At 47.1% G+C, this 16822-nt stretch overlaps 1 protein-coding gene across 1 annotated transcript; it reads left to right on the forward strand.

Moving 5' to 3' along the window:
- The first annotated feature begins 10899 nt into the window (after positions 1–10899).
- MMP19 (matrix metallopeptidase 19) lies at positions 10900–16760 on the forward strand. Its single transcript, XM_032420964.1, has 9 exons — positions 10900–11057; positions 11363–11448; positions 12581–12711; positions 12948–13163; positions 13645–13890; positions 14358–14483; positions 15113–15277; positions 15441–15568; positions 15736–16760. Exons 1-9 carry the CDS (start codon positions 10968–10970, stop codon positions 16189–16191), a joined length of 1644 nt encoding a protein of 547 aa, XP_032276855.1. The 5' UTR covers positions 10900–10967; the 3' UTR covers positions 16192–16760.
- The last annotated feature ends 62 nt before the right edge of the window (positions 16761–16822 follow it).

The following is a 16822-nucleotide window of genomic DNA, read 5'->3' on the forward strand; positions in this document are numbered from 1 at the left end:
GCCTGGGTGGCTCAGTCATTGAGTGTCTGCCTTCAGCTCAGGTCATGATCCCAGGGTCCAGGGATCAAGCCCCGCATCGGGCTCCCTGCTCAGTGGAGAGTCTGCTTCTCCCTCTCCCACTCCCCCTGCTTGTGTTCCCTCTCTTGCTGTGTCTCTCTCTGACAAATAAACAAATAAAATCTTATAAATAAATAAATAACAAACTCCTGTTTTCAGTCTGATTTCATGTCCTACTCTCTCCCCTGGGTCCTCTGGCTCAATTTCTCTGAGGAAGGAACTTCATATTTCCTCCTGGGCAGTTCCCTGAGCAAGTTACCTGGCCGGGGAAACATGGGAATGGGGATCTTATACAAACTATATAAACTGTCCTTTTCCACTGCCATCTGAGGGACTGGTACCTCCAAGTTCTGAGGCTTCTGGAATGATGAGTGGGGTGGGGTTGTAAATTGGCTGCCTTCTTATTGGTTTCACCCATTATGGGTATTTAGGCTTCAACTTGCTCCAAATTGTGAAGTTATCACTCCTCTATTGGATTTCCTTTTTCCAAAATATGTCATCTCTCATCGACTGTTGACTTCTTTCCTATTCTCCTTGTCCTTGTGGGTTTATTTCTTTTTTTATTCCTTTACTAACATTTTTGAGGAGAGAGTGTTCTATGTGCATGTTTAACTGGAATTTTTTTTGACTTTTCAAACTGATTTTTTTTCTATTTCCGAATTTACAATTTTTTAAAAGATTTATTTATCTTAGAGAGAGAGAGAGCACGAGCGGCAGGGGCAGAGGGAGAAGGAGAGAGAATCTAAAGCAAACCCCACGCTGAGCACCCTGAGCCCAAACCCAAGACCCCAAGATCATGAACGGAGCCGAAACCAAGAGTCGGACGTTTAACCAACTGCACCACTGAGGCCCCCTCTATTTCTGAATTTTAAATGTTTATTTGATCATAATGGCTTCTGGGTTTTGCTTCATGCTTAGAAACACTTTTAAAGAATACTTTTAGGGGCACCTGTGTGGCTCAGTCGTTAAGCGTCTGCTTTAGGCTGGGGTTGTGATCCCAGGGTCCTGAGATCGAGCCCCGCATAGGGATCCCTGCTCAGCGGGGAGTCTGCTTCTCCCTCTCCCTCTGCCTGCCTCTCCTGCTTGTGCTCTCGCTCTCTCTCTGTCAAGTAAATAAATAAATAAATCTTTAAAAAAATAAATAAAAAATAAAGAATACTTTTATGGTTCAATAACTTACCTTTTAATCACTGTTTGATCTGTAATTTATTTGAGTTCATTTAATGACATAAACTCTAGCTTTTCTTTTTTAATGGCAAATAGTTGCCCTAATTCCACTCATTGAAAAATCTACTCTTTCCTCACCGACTTGAAATATCCTATTTATTATATGTGCTAAATTTTTTAAAAGGTTCTTTCTTTTATTAATGGGTAATATGATTTCTAAATTTGGAAGGGTCATCTTATATTTGTTCCCATGTATACACTAGTAGTTTTTTAAATTAATAAACTTTATTTTTTTAGAGCAATTTTAGGTTCACAGCAAGATTGATTGGGTGCAGAGAGTTCCCATATACCCCCTATCCCCACACATGCAAAACTTGCCCCACTATTGACTTTCCACATCACAGTGGTACATTTATTACAATGTTGAACCTGTATTGACACATCATTATCACTTAAAGTCCACAGTTTACATTAGGGCTCACTCTTGCTGTTGAACGTGCTATGGGTTTTGACAAATGTCTAATGACATGTATCTACCATTGTAGTATCATACATGATAGTTTCACTGCCCTGAAAGTCCTCTGTATTCTGCCTGTTTATCCCCCAACCCATGGCAACCACTGATCTTTTTACTGTATCTGTAGTTTTGCCTTTTCCAGAATGTCATATGTAACCTTTCCAGATTGGCTTCTTTCAGTTAATAATATGCTAAAATGTAATAGCATGGTTCCTCCATGTGTTTTCATGGCTTGATAGCTCATTTTTTTCAGCACTGAATAATATTCCATAGTCTGGATGTACTACAATTTATCCATTCACTTACTGAAGGACATCTTGATTGCTTCTAAGTTTTGGCAATTATGAGTAAAGCTGCTATAAACATTCATGTGCAGGTTTTTGTGTGGACATAAGTTTGGTTCATTTGGGTAAACACGAAGGAGTGTGATTGCAGGATTGTATGGTAAGAGTATGTTTAGTTTTGTAAGAAACTGCCAAACTATCTTCCAAAGTTGCTAGTCCATTTTGCATTCCCACCAGCGATAAATGGGAGTTCCTGTTGCTCCATACACTTGTCAGCATTTGGTTTTGCCAGTGTTTTGGATTTTGGCCATTCTAATTGGTATGTAGTGATAACTCACTGTTGATTTAATTTGTCATTCCCTAATGATATAAGATGTTGAACATCTTTTCATATGCTTACTTGCTATCTGTAGATCTTCTTTGATGAGATGTCTAGGTCTTTCACCCATTTTATTTATTTATTTATTTATTTTAAAGATTTTATTTTATTTATTTGACAGAGAGAGAGAGATGGAGAGCAGGAACACAAGCAGGGGGAGTGGGAGAGGGAGAAGCAGGTTTCCCGCGGAGCAGGGAGCCCGATGCGGGGCTCGATCGATTTTAAAAAAATCAGGTGGTTCAGGGGTTCCTGGGTGGCTCATTCGGTTAAGCGTCTGCCTTCTCCTCAGGTCATGATCCTGGGGTCCTGGGATTGAGCCCTGCATCAGGCTCCCTGCTTAGCAGGGAGTCTGCTTCTCCCTCTTCCTCTGTCTGCACTCTGCCTGCTTGTGCACGCTCTCTCTTTGTCTCTCTGTCAAATAAATAAATAAAATCTTAAAAAAAAATCAGGTGGTTCATTTTCTTATTACTGAGGGTTTTTTTTTTTCTTTTTTAAAAGATTTTATTTATTTATTTGAGGGGAAGTAGGGGCAGAGGGAGAGGAAAGAGTCAGTCTCGAGCAGACTTGCTGCTGAATGCAGAGCCTGACTGAGAGGCTCAATCCCACAACCCTGAGATCAGGACCTGAGCTGAAATCAAGAGTTGGACGCTTCACTGACTGAGCCACCCAGGCGCCCCATCTTATTACTGAATTTTAAGAGTTTTTTGTATATTTTGGATACCAGTTCTTTATCAGATGTGTCTTTTGCAAATATTTTCTATCACCCTTTAGCATGTCTTCTCATTCTCTTGACATTGTCTTTCTCACAGCAGAAGTTTTTCATTTTACTGAAGTTCAGCTTATTAATTGTTTCTGTCATGGATCATGCCTTTGGCATTGTCTCTGAAAAGTCTTTGCCATATTCAGGGTCATCTACGTTTTCTCCTAGGAGTTTTATAGTTTTATGCTTCCACTTAGGTCTATGATCCATTTTGAGTTAATTAAGATCTGTGTCTAGATTCATTTTTTTTTTCATGTGAATTTCCCCATGTCAAGATCCTTAATTTTATCATCTGTAAAGCCCTTTTTTGCCATGTAAGGGAACATATTTAGAGGTTCTGGGGATTAGGACATGGACATATTTTGGGGTCATTATTGAGCATACCGTTGGGTTACAAAGAGTCAAGAGCAAGGATGCATCTGGTCTTGTGGGACCAGCAAAGAGAAACTACCATGAACCCAGGTGTATTCTTCCTGTCTCTCCTCTCATCTTGCCTCTGATCTTCTGTTTTGGGCTTCTTTCCTAGCAATAGGCTTCTTCTGGTTCTCTGTCCTCAAAGGGGGAAAAATTAGCCATAACTCACTGCCCGAACTTTACATGTTTCAGACCCGGTCACATGAAGAGACTAACTTTTTTCTTTTTCAGACCCAATTCCTGGGGTGTGGGGAGGAATACACCTGCTTGACTCAGTTGTCTATCTCTGGTTCAGTTAGCTGGTTTGGAGGGCAGAGTTTTATATAGCATAAATACGGCTGCTGGCAGTCACCCATTTAACCATGTGGAAGGGGGACAGAGAAGGGTAATCACTGTGAGATGGACAAATTTCCCAAAGAAGTAACCACCACATTTAGGTACATATACCTCTACTCTCTGACCATATATTTTCATAATCTACCTGGGGAATATTGGTGGAAAAGTTTAAGAGGCACCAATAAATTCAGTAAGTGAAGCAGTGAATGACAGCTTAATACAATTTTTACCAATACTCATTTCTTATATTTGCAAGGGTATATTTTGGCTAGTCAGAAGAACAAACAACTCTTTTGATTTGCCCTCAAATAAATGACCTTAATCCAAGCTAGATTCAGCTTCTTATGCTCAACTCCCCAACCTTTCACTTGCTTCTTTTTCATTCTCTTTTGTCACTGGCCTTCATCATTGGCCTCATAGCAGAGGGCTAACATGTTTGCTTATCAATTCTTTCTGACCTTATTGACCACCATGGCTATTCTGGTCAGTGACCAGCCTTATTTTGTGGCCAGTGATCAACTAGATATTTCTCCATCGGTTCCAGCTCTTCATCCCCAAATATCTCTCAAATCTTTTCTCCCAGTGTGCTCCTATCCCATCAATATCTGGCTTTTTGAAGGCAGGCAGTTAGGTATCATCTCAAGTTTTTACAAAGGGGAAGCATCACTCCTGTAATAACACTCCCCCACACATACTAGGAGTGTTACAAAAATAGGTAACAGGCAAGCACACACATCCTTAAGAATAGCTTCTGGATAAAAAAATCTGAGGATACATGGGGTGCCTGGTGGCTCGGCTGGTTGGCCCTTCGACTCTTGAATTCAGCTCAGAGCATGATCTTTGGGTCTAACCCTGCGTTGGGCTCCACGCTCAGTGGGGAGTCTGCTTCTCTCCTTCTCTCTCTGCCTCTCCCCCTGTGCTCTCTCTCTCTAAAAATAAGTGAATAGAGAAATCTTAAAAAAAAAATCTGAGAATATAGTCTTCTTTAGGATCAACAATCTTCTTTCTCAATTATCTTTTTCTATTTCTCATTTCAAAACTTATTTCACAGCTGAGGGGTAATGCTGATTATGCCAAAGCTGCTTGCAGCTCACACTCAAACTGGAACTTTGCCCCTTTGACACTTTATTTTTTTAAAAGATTTATTTATTTATCTTAGAGAGAAGCAAGCACAGGGTGGGGGAGGGGCAGAGGGAGAGAGACTCTCAAGCTGACTCCACACTGAGCAGGGAGGCCAACTTGGGGTTCAATGTGGTGCTTAATCTCACGACCCTGAGATCATGACCTGAGCCAGAGTCAAGAGTCAGAGACTTAACTGACTGAGCCACCCAGGTGCCCCTTGCCCCTTTGACAGTTTAAAATCCTTTAGCTCTTTCTTCCTCACTATATGCAGGATATAATTGTTTACCATGTTGATCCTTCCCCCATTGTCAAATTAATGAATTCACTAAAAAACAAAAATATAACCACACTGGTGAACCCTCCACTATCCTTTTTAAATAAATTAGACACAAAACAAGGGGCACAAAGGAGAACCCTCTCCCAACGTGCCTCCCCCCTTAAGGGCAGCTTTCTTATCCCACTAGCCCTCTCTGCAGTTGCTCACCTAGCAGAAGCAGAATTGGGTTACTCTTGGGTCTCCTTCCCCCATCTAGTTACTACCCTTTTCAAAAGGGGAAGTCAGTGCTGAATTCTTTCCTTTGCCAACTCCCTATCAAAGCCTTTTGCCAATAAAAAAGGGATCCAAACATGAACTTTCCAGGCCCATGACAGTCCCCAAACATGAGGACAGATCTGTTTCTTGGGGTCACAAAGTGAGGGCAGGAAGCCAAAGTGCTCCCCACATCCCACTGCCCTTGGGAAAAGCAATAAAGATCAGTTTGGTTTTCATTAAGAAAAAGGCGGCCATTCCCAGAAGGAACAAAAATCCTTTGTGTTACCATCATTTCCCTATCATCCTAGATGCTGAAAGAACGTTTAAGGTTTTTTTTCCCTTTAATTAATTATTTTTTATTTATTTTATTTATTTATTTTTTTTAAGATTTTATTTATTTATTTGACAGAGAGAGACACAGCGAGAGAGGGAACACAAGCAGGGGGAGTGGGAGAGAGAGAAGCAGGCTTCCCGCGGAGCAGGGAGCCTGATGCGGGGCTCGATCCCAGGACCCTGGGATCATGACCTGAGCCGAAGGCAGACGCTTAATGACTGAGCCACTCAGGCGCCCCAATTAATTATTTTTTAAAGATTTTATTTATTTGAGAGAGAGAGAAAGAGAGCACAAGCAGGTGGGAGAGGCAGAGGGAGAAGCAGGCTTCCCGCCGAGCAGGGAGCCCAATGTGGGGCTTGATCCCAGGACCCCGGGATCATGACCTGAGCTGAAGGCAGCCACTCAAACGACTAAGCCACACAGGTGCCCCTTCCCCTTTAATTTAATCACTTTTTAAAAAAGATTTTATTTATTTGAAAGAGAGAGCACAAGCATGGGGCAGGAGCAGAGGGAGAGGGACAAGCTGACTCCACACTGAGCAGGGAGCCCGATGCAGGGCTTGATCCCAAGACCCCGATATCATGACCTGAGCCTAAATCAAAAGTTAGATACCTAACAGACTGAGCCACCCAGGTGCCCCCATTTGAGCTTCTTATTCCTCTACTCTCTCCTTACTCTAGAGGCTAAAATTTATCCCTTCATGCATCCCTTTGGCACTGTACTGGGTAATGGGATAACCAGCAGAAGCCTCCAGCAATCTCCAGGGGAGTCCTGTGGGATGATACCTTCTCCTGTAAATTGGAGACAAGGAGCAGATCTTGGTTTTCCTCACACTTTGACAGGAACTGGAGAACGTAAGGATTTGGGTCTGATATCCTCTCAACTGAGCCAGTTCAGACCAGTGCCCGAGTGCGTGCGTGTTTGAGGAGCTATAGGTGGGAGGGAATGCTTGTGATGGGGAAGTGTTTGTAGGGGGCCTGAGGAAGTCTGGAGTATCCTGGGAACAGAATGTGCTGGCGCAGGCCCTGAGCCATCCCCCAAACCCCTCCCACTTCTCTTCTCACATCACTAACCAGTTCCAGCTGTGCACAATCCAGGCCATCTCTTCCCATCTGGCTTCTAGGAGCTCATGACTAATTAAAGGAGTGTGTGTTTGGGGGGTGCAGTCTTCTTAAAAACAGAGGTTTCCAGGGAACAGCTTGGAAAACTCAATCCCATTCAGCCAGGGAAAATTCCCTCTCTCCTGATTCCCTCAGGGCTCAGGGGAAGCAGGCCAGAAGCTAACACCGCATTTCTCTAAATCAAGAGCAGTGTCTGGGTTGGTGAGTTATAACTTATGCTTTTCTCACCTCCAGTTTCCAGTTTCAGGCCCCAGACTTGCCTTTTATACCGGAATGTCCAACCCTAGGGGCCACCCCATTCAGGTAAGGGTGGCTGTCAGAGAGGGCGGGTGGTGGTTTAGAGATCCGCTTCTCTTGGACTTAGAGACTTCTAACAAACCTTTGCCCTACACCCGTAGCCCTATTGCCCCGATCACTAGAAAATACTCTCAGAATCTAACCTACTTCCTCCTGTTACAGTTTAAAATGTTCTAATTAAAAATATTTCCAGGGCGCCTGGATGGCTCAGTTGGTTAAGCGACTGCCTTCGGCTCAGGTCATGATCCTGGAGTCCCAGGATCGAGTCCCGCATCGGGCTTCCTGCTCAGCGGGGAGTCTGCTTCTCCCTCTGACCCTCCTCCCTCTCATACGCTGTCTCTCTCTCTCATTCTCGCTCTCTCAAATAAATAAATAAAATCTTTAAAAAAAAAAAAATTTCCATACACAATTCTTCCGCCACATTCTGTGGACAGGGAGGGAAACTAGTTTGCAGGAAGGGAGCAAGCAAGCCGAAGAACGCAGTTCTTTCCCTCCGAATCAAGTTCTCTTTTTGGGGCACGCAGAGCACATGTCCTAACCCTTTGCACACATCCCCATACCTCCCCCAGTGAGAGATAACAAATTCAGAGGGAAAAAGAGCTGCTGGGTCAGCCTGGCTCAGGCGGTGGGGGCTGGTGGAAGGGGTGGCCACGATGTCACTAGGGGACCGGTTAGTCATAGGTCCTTACACACGTGCCCGCCTGCAGCCCCTGGCTCTAGGGGCTTTGGTCTGGGTGCCTGCGGAAACTCTCGGGAGGCTGCAAAGATCATCACAGCTTGAGCCTGAGGCTCAACTGCTTCCCAGCTGTGTGACCTGAAGCAACCTATTAGAGATTCAGTTTCCTTTTCGGTAATAAGGTGGTAATACCAGCTCGCTTGTTGAGAGGTAGATGAGGTAAACTACTCGGCAGCTTTTACTATTTTACTCTATTCTCTCCTGGCTCCTTAGTATCTGGAATGTGGTTCCATGCCAGAGCGAGTGCCCACCTTTCGTAATAATTTCTTACTCACACACTGTCACATGTTCTTAAGTGTCCTCCCTGCTCCTTTTTTTTTTTTCCTCATGGGAGGTGCCTAAGGGGAGGGAGTAATCAGCTATCACATTCATCTTACTTCTTTCCCTCACATCCTCCCTGTCTGTATCCTCCTCTCTCCCCACCACCCTCAGCTCCTGTTCCTCCGGCATTATTATTATTATTATTTTTTACTACTTCTTATCGCTTTCTCTTCCATCCCAGCCCATCTCCAGGGGCTGAGTCTGGGCAGGCAGAGCTGGAGCTGAACTCACAGCCACAGAGCTGCAAGGAAATGGGTCAAAATGTTACTAGTGGTTCTCTTCTGGGTAGCATTTACTGGTGGTTTTCATGGTCTTCCTTGTTTATTTTGGTATTTTCCAAATTTACTACAACGAGCAAAGGATAACTTTTATTCAGGAAAAAGAGAAAACTTTATTTAAAAAGATATTATTTATTTATTTGACAGAGAGAGCATGAAAGAGCACAAGCAGGGAGAGTGGCAGAGGGAGAGGGAGAAGCGGGCTCCTGCTTAGGGGAGCCGGACGACGTGGGACTCGATCCCAGGACCCTGGGATCATGACCTGAGCCGAAGGCAGACGCTTAACCGATGGAGCCAGCCAAGGTGGCCAAGAGAAAACTTTAATCAGAAAAAAATTATAATTTTCAATTGGACCATGTCCTGTTCTCAAAAAAAGAGGGAGTGAGGGGTGGAGGGTGGAAAGAGGGGGAGAAGGGCAAGGTTGCGAAAGAACCCTGCAGGGGGCTGAGTGAGAGCTAGTTCCTAAACTCCGTCATTTCCTGGGGACATCAGCCTTGGTGATGGCCTCATTCATGGCCTTTGTCACTTCTCGGTCAGAAGCTCTCTGTCCTTCCTTGCCTGTCACTGGCCATTTAGGACTTAGTCACCTGATTGTTACCCAGTTCAGGGCTGGGTGGGTCAAGGGCTCAGCATCATCAAGGGCAACAGTATGAGTCAGGAGTATCCCCCACCTCGACCCTGGAGCGTGAGGGGTTCCCCTGTAAAGCCTGCCAGCCTTACAGCCTAGCATGTGGGGAAGTGCTCAGCATTGGGGTCCTACTGAGAACATGAGTTCAGTAACCCCTTCTCCCAGTCCTATCCCTACTTCCCTGTGCATTTGAAGGATATGCAAATGTGTGATGCATAAATGAGAGTGGAACCTTTAGTGGCTCCTAAACACTTGAAGAACAAAATTCTTTGAGTCATCAGGGTGGTGCATGGAAAGAGTATGGGTTATGTTGGGTTATGGAGTCAGCAGAGGGATTTGAATATAGCCAGATCAATTGGGAGCTTTATGTGCTTAGTCAAGTTCCCTCTCTGGGTCTCCATTTCCTCTTATAAAAAAAAAAATGGCCCCAAAAATGGCAAAAACAAAAAACAAACAGAAAGACCAGAATAATTCCTCTGTCCTAGGAGGGTTGTGAGAATTAAATGAGATCATTGATAAATCACCCAACACAAAGTAGATGTTTTAAAATGGAAGTTTGTCATTTCTTCTTTAAAGAGCACTCAAGACCCTCTCTCAGCTCTGGCTCCTAACCACTCTCCCACTCCAGTTATTTGTGTGACAAAGATTCATGAAGCACCTCCTGAAGCACTGAGCTGGCCAGAGCTAGGTACTAGGGACTCAGCAAGGAATGAAGTAGTCCAGACCCTGGAAACTACTCACTGAGCGCAGTAGTTTGGCTCAGCTCTGCACTTTTACTCAAGGCCTGCACGGTCCCTGTCCCTCAGTGCTCTTCTACTCCAGCCACTTCTCAGCCAGCCTTCGTGGCGAACCTCCCCACGGCCCCATGATCCTTAGGATGGGGCACCTCTGGGTTGGCATCCTGGTTCCCCTCATTCCGGATACTTGGATCAGCCTCGCCCTATCTGCCATCTCCCTGTGGGCAAGCTCTGACCCTTTGCTTCTTTGTGCCCTTGTTAACCCCCATCCCCACCCCAACATTATGGGCTCATTAAATGCTTGAAATAATGACTTTTTGTTAAAGCACACACAAGTAGGCTTCAAGAAATCCCCAAATTGGTCTTCAGTACAAAGAAACTGAGACCTCATCTCTGATTTCTTCACCTGAAACCTGAGCACCTAAGCTGCTTCTTACCACTTCACTTTTATTTTTTTTTCCTATCCTAGAGCAGACAGGGACCCATGAAGGTTGAAGATGAGGCGTTTGCTGCCCCAGGATTCCTGGGGCACAGGAATGTCCAACTCCAGGGGATAGCCATGGTCCCTATCCCAGTCTGCAGAGATTCTGCATCTCCTCCTGCCAGGATGCCACCCCCAGGACAGCATGAAAAGTCTTCCCATCTCCAGGAGAGGACTCTGTGGGAATGGGTTGGCGCTCTTCTTGGCAGAAGCTCTGTGGCAAGGCAGGGGTTAATGGTGAATTGCAACATATCTCTGGGCTGAGTCTCCTCCCACTGCCACTCCTCCCAATTCCCCTCCTCTGAAGTTTTATAAAGAGGGCCGGAGATTGGAAAATGGGAAGAACTGGAGGCAGGGGCGGGCCCCCCCACCCCCGCCCCCGCCCCCTAGCCCTGCTCCCCCAGGCTCCCAGAAGTCTCAGGGCAGAGGGCACAGACAGCTTCTGGAGTTCCTGCCTGGTGGGACCATGAACTGGCAGTGGCTGTGGCTGGGCTTCCTATTCCCTATGACAGTCTCAGGCCGGGCCCTGGGGCCTGCAGGGAAAGAGACAGCAGTGGTGAGTGTCCCGAGGAAGGAGGGACCCAGGCCCAGGAAGGGATTGGGGCACTGCGCTACAGACCCGTCCAAGCCTCCCTCCTGACCTTCAACCTACCTTTCCCATCCTTCCTCTGCTCCATGATCTACTCCTGCCTGTCCCTCACTCCTTGCCTTTGTTCCAGCTGAGCCCCTTCCCTAAGATGCCTCTCCTTTAGTCCTTCCATGTCTGTCCCCAACCTATCCTCATGGGTCTGTTAGGTCACTGAGAAGCTTTACTCTGAGATTCACTCCCTTTCTTATTCTGTACCGTGATCCCCATCATAGGATTACCTGTTGCAATATGGGTACCTACAGAAGCCTCTAGAAGGATCTGATGACTTCAGGCCAGAAGATATCATGGAGGCTCTGAGGTGAGAGGTCATAAGGCACATGCCTTAAGGGTCAAGGTTGCAAGGTCATCTTTTCCCTTCTCATTTCTTCCTCTCCCCAGGCCCACTTCTGCCTGACCCCAATCCATGTCAGGGATCTAGGGAATGGGTTGCTATCACTCTTAGGGGGGTGGGGCATGGAGTGAGATGGGGATTCAAAGATGAGGAGCAGTCACTGGATCTTCCTAGGCCCTGAGCATCCCTTTGGAGGCTCCATTCCACATTGTATCCAATATACTATTAGCGACATCCCACACGAAGTATAATTTACATGTAAAACTATGAGTTGAATTCATATGGAGTTGAGTTGTTGGCATGATGTTGCTTTTTGTAGACATCTAATTCAGCATTTCTTTCTTTCTTTTTTTTTTTTTTTTTTAAAGATTTATTTATTTGACAGAGAGAGACACAGAGAGCGGGGGAACACAAGCAGGGGGAGTGGGAGAGGGAGAAGCAGGCTTCCCGTGGAGCAGGGAGCCCGACGCGGGGCTTGATCCCAGGACCCTGGGATCATGACCTGAGCCGAAGGCAGACGCTTAACCGACTGAGCCACCCAGGCGCCCCTAATTCAGCATTTATTTCTATTTTGAAGTTTTCTTTTCCTATTTTGGATCTAATGGATAGTTTTTTTTCTGCTCTCAGATATGTTCACAGTCCCTTGAAAAGCCACCGTGCCTGCAGTACCTGAGCGATGAAATTGCCCCGGAGCAGGCTGGGCTGGGAGGGGGGTCTAGCCAGGAGAAGGCCGAGGGAAGACAGGCCCTCAGGTGGGACCAGTGATGGGAGAGTCTCCAGAGCAGGGGGCAGGACACTTTCCCAGAGCAGGAGAAGTTTAGAGATTGCAGCAGGGGAAGAAGGCTACACCTGAGGGAAACCGTACACAAATAAGAGACTGAAGATGGGCAGGTGGAGCTGGAGTATTGCTATTTCTGCAGAACAGAAGAGAAAGTCCTAATTATGAAGACTGGATACTAGAGTGATCCCATCAGCTTCAGAGATTTTGTGCCATTCTCAGCTACCACCATGGGCAGAAGGGGGCCAAAGAGCTATCCCCAGTTTCCAGTCATTCCAGATTCCCCTGCCCTGTTGGGCCCATCCTTCTCCCTCTTTTCAGAACTTTTCAGGAAGCATCTGAGCTGCCAGTCTCAGGTCAGCTGGATGATGCCACAAGGGCCCGCATGAGGCAGCCCCGTTGTGGCCTGGAGGACCCCTTCAACCAGAAGACCCTTAAATACCTCCTTTTGGGTGAGGCCTGAGACTGGGAAAGGGAGGGAAAGGAGGCTGTGGCATGGGTCTGGATTACAGGTGACATTGGGACAGCCTGGTCCAGCTCAGAGTTGAATGGATGATCACCTGGTGATTAGCTGATCATCACCTGCCTGGACACATAGCTATGTTGAGTGAATGCCTAGACTCAGGGGAGCTCTCTGGGTTTGGCAGAAGATCTCTGTTTCTAATCTATTTTCTGATCCAATAACCAGGCCGCTGGAGAAAGAAGCACCTGACCTTCCGCATCTTGAACCTGCCTTCCACGCTCCCTCCCCACACAGCCCGGGCTGCCCTGCTTCAAGCCTTCCAGTACTGGAGCAATGTGGCCCCCCTGACCTTCCAGGAGGTGGAGGCTGGCTGGGCTGACATCCGCCTCTCTTTCCATGGCCGCCAGAGCCCATACTGCTCCAATTCCTTTGATGGGCCTGGTAGGCACCAGCTCTTGGCTCCCACCTCACAGATGTTTGAGATTATCTCTGTCCCCTTGAGCCAGTGGCTTTGGAACCTTAATGTTCAAGCAGCCCCCTATGCCCAACTGCACCCTACACTCTCTAACCACCTTCTAACCTTCTTTTGGGGAGCTGCTGGTCACCTCCCTGGGGTCTTATCAAGCCTCCTCTTTGAAGCTTATGCCTTAGTCCTTGGTTTAAGTTCCCCTGCTCAAGACACCCCTCAGAGGACTGGGCCAGAGAGAAGAGAGTGGTTGGGAAGTACAGAGACAGAGGGATGGGCAAAGCAGAGAGAACTGGGTGATGAAAAGGGGAGGTGAAAATTGAGAGAGAGGCATCTGAGAGACTGAATATAGATGGCAACTTAAGGGAATGGAGAAATTGGGGTTTATAACAGGCAGGGGATGCTTTAGCCTAGGAGACTCTGACCTCCTTCCTGTCTACCTTTGTCTTTGTCCAGGGAAGGTCCTGGCCCATGCCGACATCCCAGAGCTAGGCAGTGTGCACTTTGATGAAGATGAGCTCTGGAGTGAGAGGACTTACCGGGGGGTGAACCTGCGCATCATTGCAGCCCACGAACTGGGCCATGCCCTGGGGCTTGGGCACTCTCGATATACCCAGGCCCTCATGGCCCCTGTCTATGCTGGCTACCGGCCCCACTTCAAGCTGCACCCAGATGATGTGGCAGGGATTCAGGCTCTCTACGGTTAGTCTTTTCCCTCAGGTTATGGCTAATCATGACCCCTAGTGATCATGAGTGTCAGTGTGACCAGCATCTCTTCAGGCTTGAAGAGACAGGTCTAACCTCCATGGTAGGAAATGACTTGGCTTCTTTCTCTTCCTCCTACCCAGTTATCCAGGCTTCTTCATTTTCAGGAGCTGTTTTTCTGACATTCCATGTCTGCTCTTCCTTCCAGGCCTCTCTCCCCTCTTACCCGTTCTTGGGGATGAAGAAGAATGAATATTTCACAAACTTCCTTCCCTCTTTCTGGTGCCTCTCAAAACTGAAACGTGTCTCCTGTCAATATCAATACGATCTTGCCTCCCACCAAGCGAAATTCTCTAAGATTCTCTTTTCCCCTTTCTACTGGGCCTCTGAGCCAAACTTATAGAAGAGTGGGGAGGCCAGGTGCTATGAGTTCTCTCCTTGAGCAGCATTTTGTGACCTTGCAGGTAAGAAGACCCCAGAGATAGAGGATGAGGAAGAAGAGATGGAGCTCCCCACTCTACCACATGTGCCCACAGAGCCCAGTCCCATGCCAGACCCCTGCAGTGGTGAACTGGATGCCGTGATGCTGGGTGAGGCCCTTCCCCTCCAGGCTATAGGCAGTCGGTGGCCGCAGCCCGCTGACTTTGAGACTTGGACAAATGGGAATGACTTGGGACCTCAGCATGAGCAACAGAGGTTAGATACCAGGCAGGGGTTAGTGGCCATGGGAGAAGCCATGTGGCATGGGGAGGGAGGCTTCAGAGCCAAATTAAAGATGGGTTAGGTGGGCATTTACCTCAGTTGCCTCCCTATAAGGGCCACCAAAACATATCTGGTAATATAGCAAGATGAAGAAAACTCTATTTGCTGGAATGTCTATTAGAGACGGTATTATACCTGCATGGAAGGACAACTTGGAAGCTACTTGGAATGGGAGGTGAGGTCCCCAAAGGGGAGCAGCTATCTGCAGGGCTTTTGTTTCATTGAGTGAATTAGAGTGCTCAGAGCAGGGCTTTTGTTTCATTGAGTGAATCTGAATAACGAAGAGGCTGAACATGGAGTCTTCCTTCTCCACCTTAATTCTCTTTTTAAATTAAAGTTGAATGAAGTTTTGAGGACCCAGCCTGTGGGAGGAGAGCAGATTATCAGCCTGTCTGAGGTGCCCATCAGTCTTTATTTGACCCATATCTTTTTGACTTGTTCACACTTTTGCCCTCAGGGCCCCGAGGGAAGACTTATGCCTTTAAGGGAAACTACGTGTGGACGGTGACCGATTCAGGGCTGGGTCCCTTGTTCCAAGTGTCTGCCCTTTGGGAGGGGCTCCCAGGAAACCTAGACGCTGCTGTCTACTCTCCTCGAACACAATGGATTCACTTCTTTAAGGGTAAAAGGGACTGGTTTACAGTGTGTTACCTGAGGAGGGCCTACCATTAAAGAAGCCATAAAAGGGAGGGAGAGATGAGAAGTTTCTGGAAGGGTGGAATGGGAGAACCAAAAGCTATCACCTCAAGACAGAGGTAACTTGTTCTTTCCTTATCTGCTCTCAGGAAACAAGGTGTGGCGCTATATTAATTTCAAGATGTCTCCTGGCTTCCCCAAGAAGCTGAATAGGGTAGAACCCAACCTGGATGCAGCTCTCTATTGGCCTTTCAACCAAAAGGTGTTCCTCTTTAAGGTATAAAGTTCAAAGCAAGGGCAAATCCCTTCTTAGGAGGGGTGGGCTACCTCACACTGAGAAGCAGACTTGCTCTCGAAGATAGATCATTTGCAGCTGGGGGTAGATCTGGGGATCCTTGAGCTCTCTCCTTATCCTCTTCTTCTCCCTACCCACCCTACTCCTAGGGCTCCGGGTACTGGCAGTGGGACGAGCTGGCCCGAACTGACTTCAGCCACTACCCTAAACCAATCAAAGGGTTGTTTACGGGGGTGCCAAACCAGCCCTCCGCTGCTATGAGTTGGCGGGATGGCCATGTCTACTTCTTCAAGGGTAAACAATACTGGCGCCTCAACAGACAGCTTCGGGTAGAGAAAGGCTATCCCAGAGACACCGCCCGCAACTGGATGCACTGTCATCCCCAGACCTCAGACCCTACTCTGTCAGGTGGAGTTGCCGCTCCTTCAGCCACAGGCACTGACCACTCTGCCACAGGAACAACTGTGGACACCACTTACTCAGCCATAGATACCACCTTGAACACTGACCACCCACCCGGAGACCCCATCGTGGACATTACCCCCTCAGCCACAGGCTCCCCCACCCTTTCATTCCCTGGTAATGTCACTCTCCCAGAGGCCTAAGGCGTGAATCAAATGTTGCCTCACTAGGCTGCCAGGCTGCAGCAGGGGCATGAACCATAGACCTCAGGTCTCTAAATGTGCCAGCTCTAGCCACCACTCCTCTGTGCTCTTGCCCTCCTGGGCAGTGACTCCCTAACTCTGAGTCAGCTCCCAACTCTATACATTTCTTCTCCACCCTAGATAGCACTTCGAACTGTGTTATCTACCCTCTGGAAGACAGTGGTAGAAGGAAGGCATCACTCAGGCCCTTGGCTGACGGGTGGCAGCAGCTGGGAAGCTAAATACCTGGGTCCTGTTCTTCCTAGATAAAGTGCAAGAAAATGGCATGGCCAGTAAAATGAGCAAGTGCTTTGGAACCCTTTAAGAATCACACTTACTTGCTTATGACTTTGGGCAAGTTAATTAACCTCATGAGCCTCAGATTCCCCATCTGCAAAATAAGGTCAATACCAATCCTGCAGGGTTTCTGCATTAAATGAAATACTGTTTGTGAAGTGCAGGGCACAATGTCTGGCACATTTGTGCTTAATAAAGGCTAACTCCATGCTCATTAGAGAGGACTGAACAGCTCTTCCTCTGGCTGTGTGTGTGTGTAGCTGTGAGTCCGGTCGTCCAGTCTGATAAGGATAGC

This window comes from Phoca vitulina, unplaced genomic scaffold (assembly GCF_004348235.1).
Source record: "Phoca vitulina isolate PV1807 unplaced genomic scaffold, GSC_HSeal_1.0 scaffold23, whole genome shotgun sequence".
Lineage (NCBI taxonomy): Eukaryota > Metazoa > Chordata > Mammalia > Carnivora > Phocidae > Phoca > Phoca vitulina.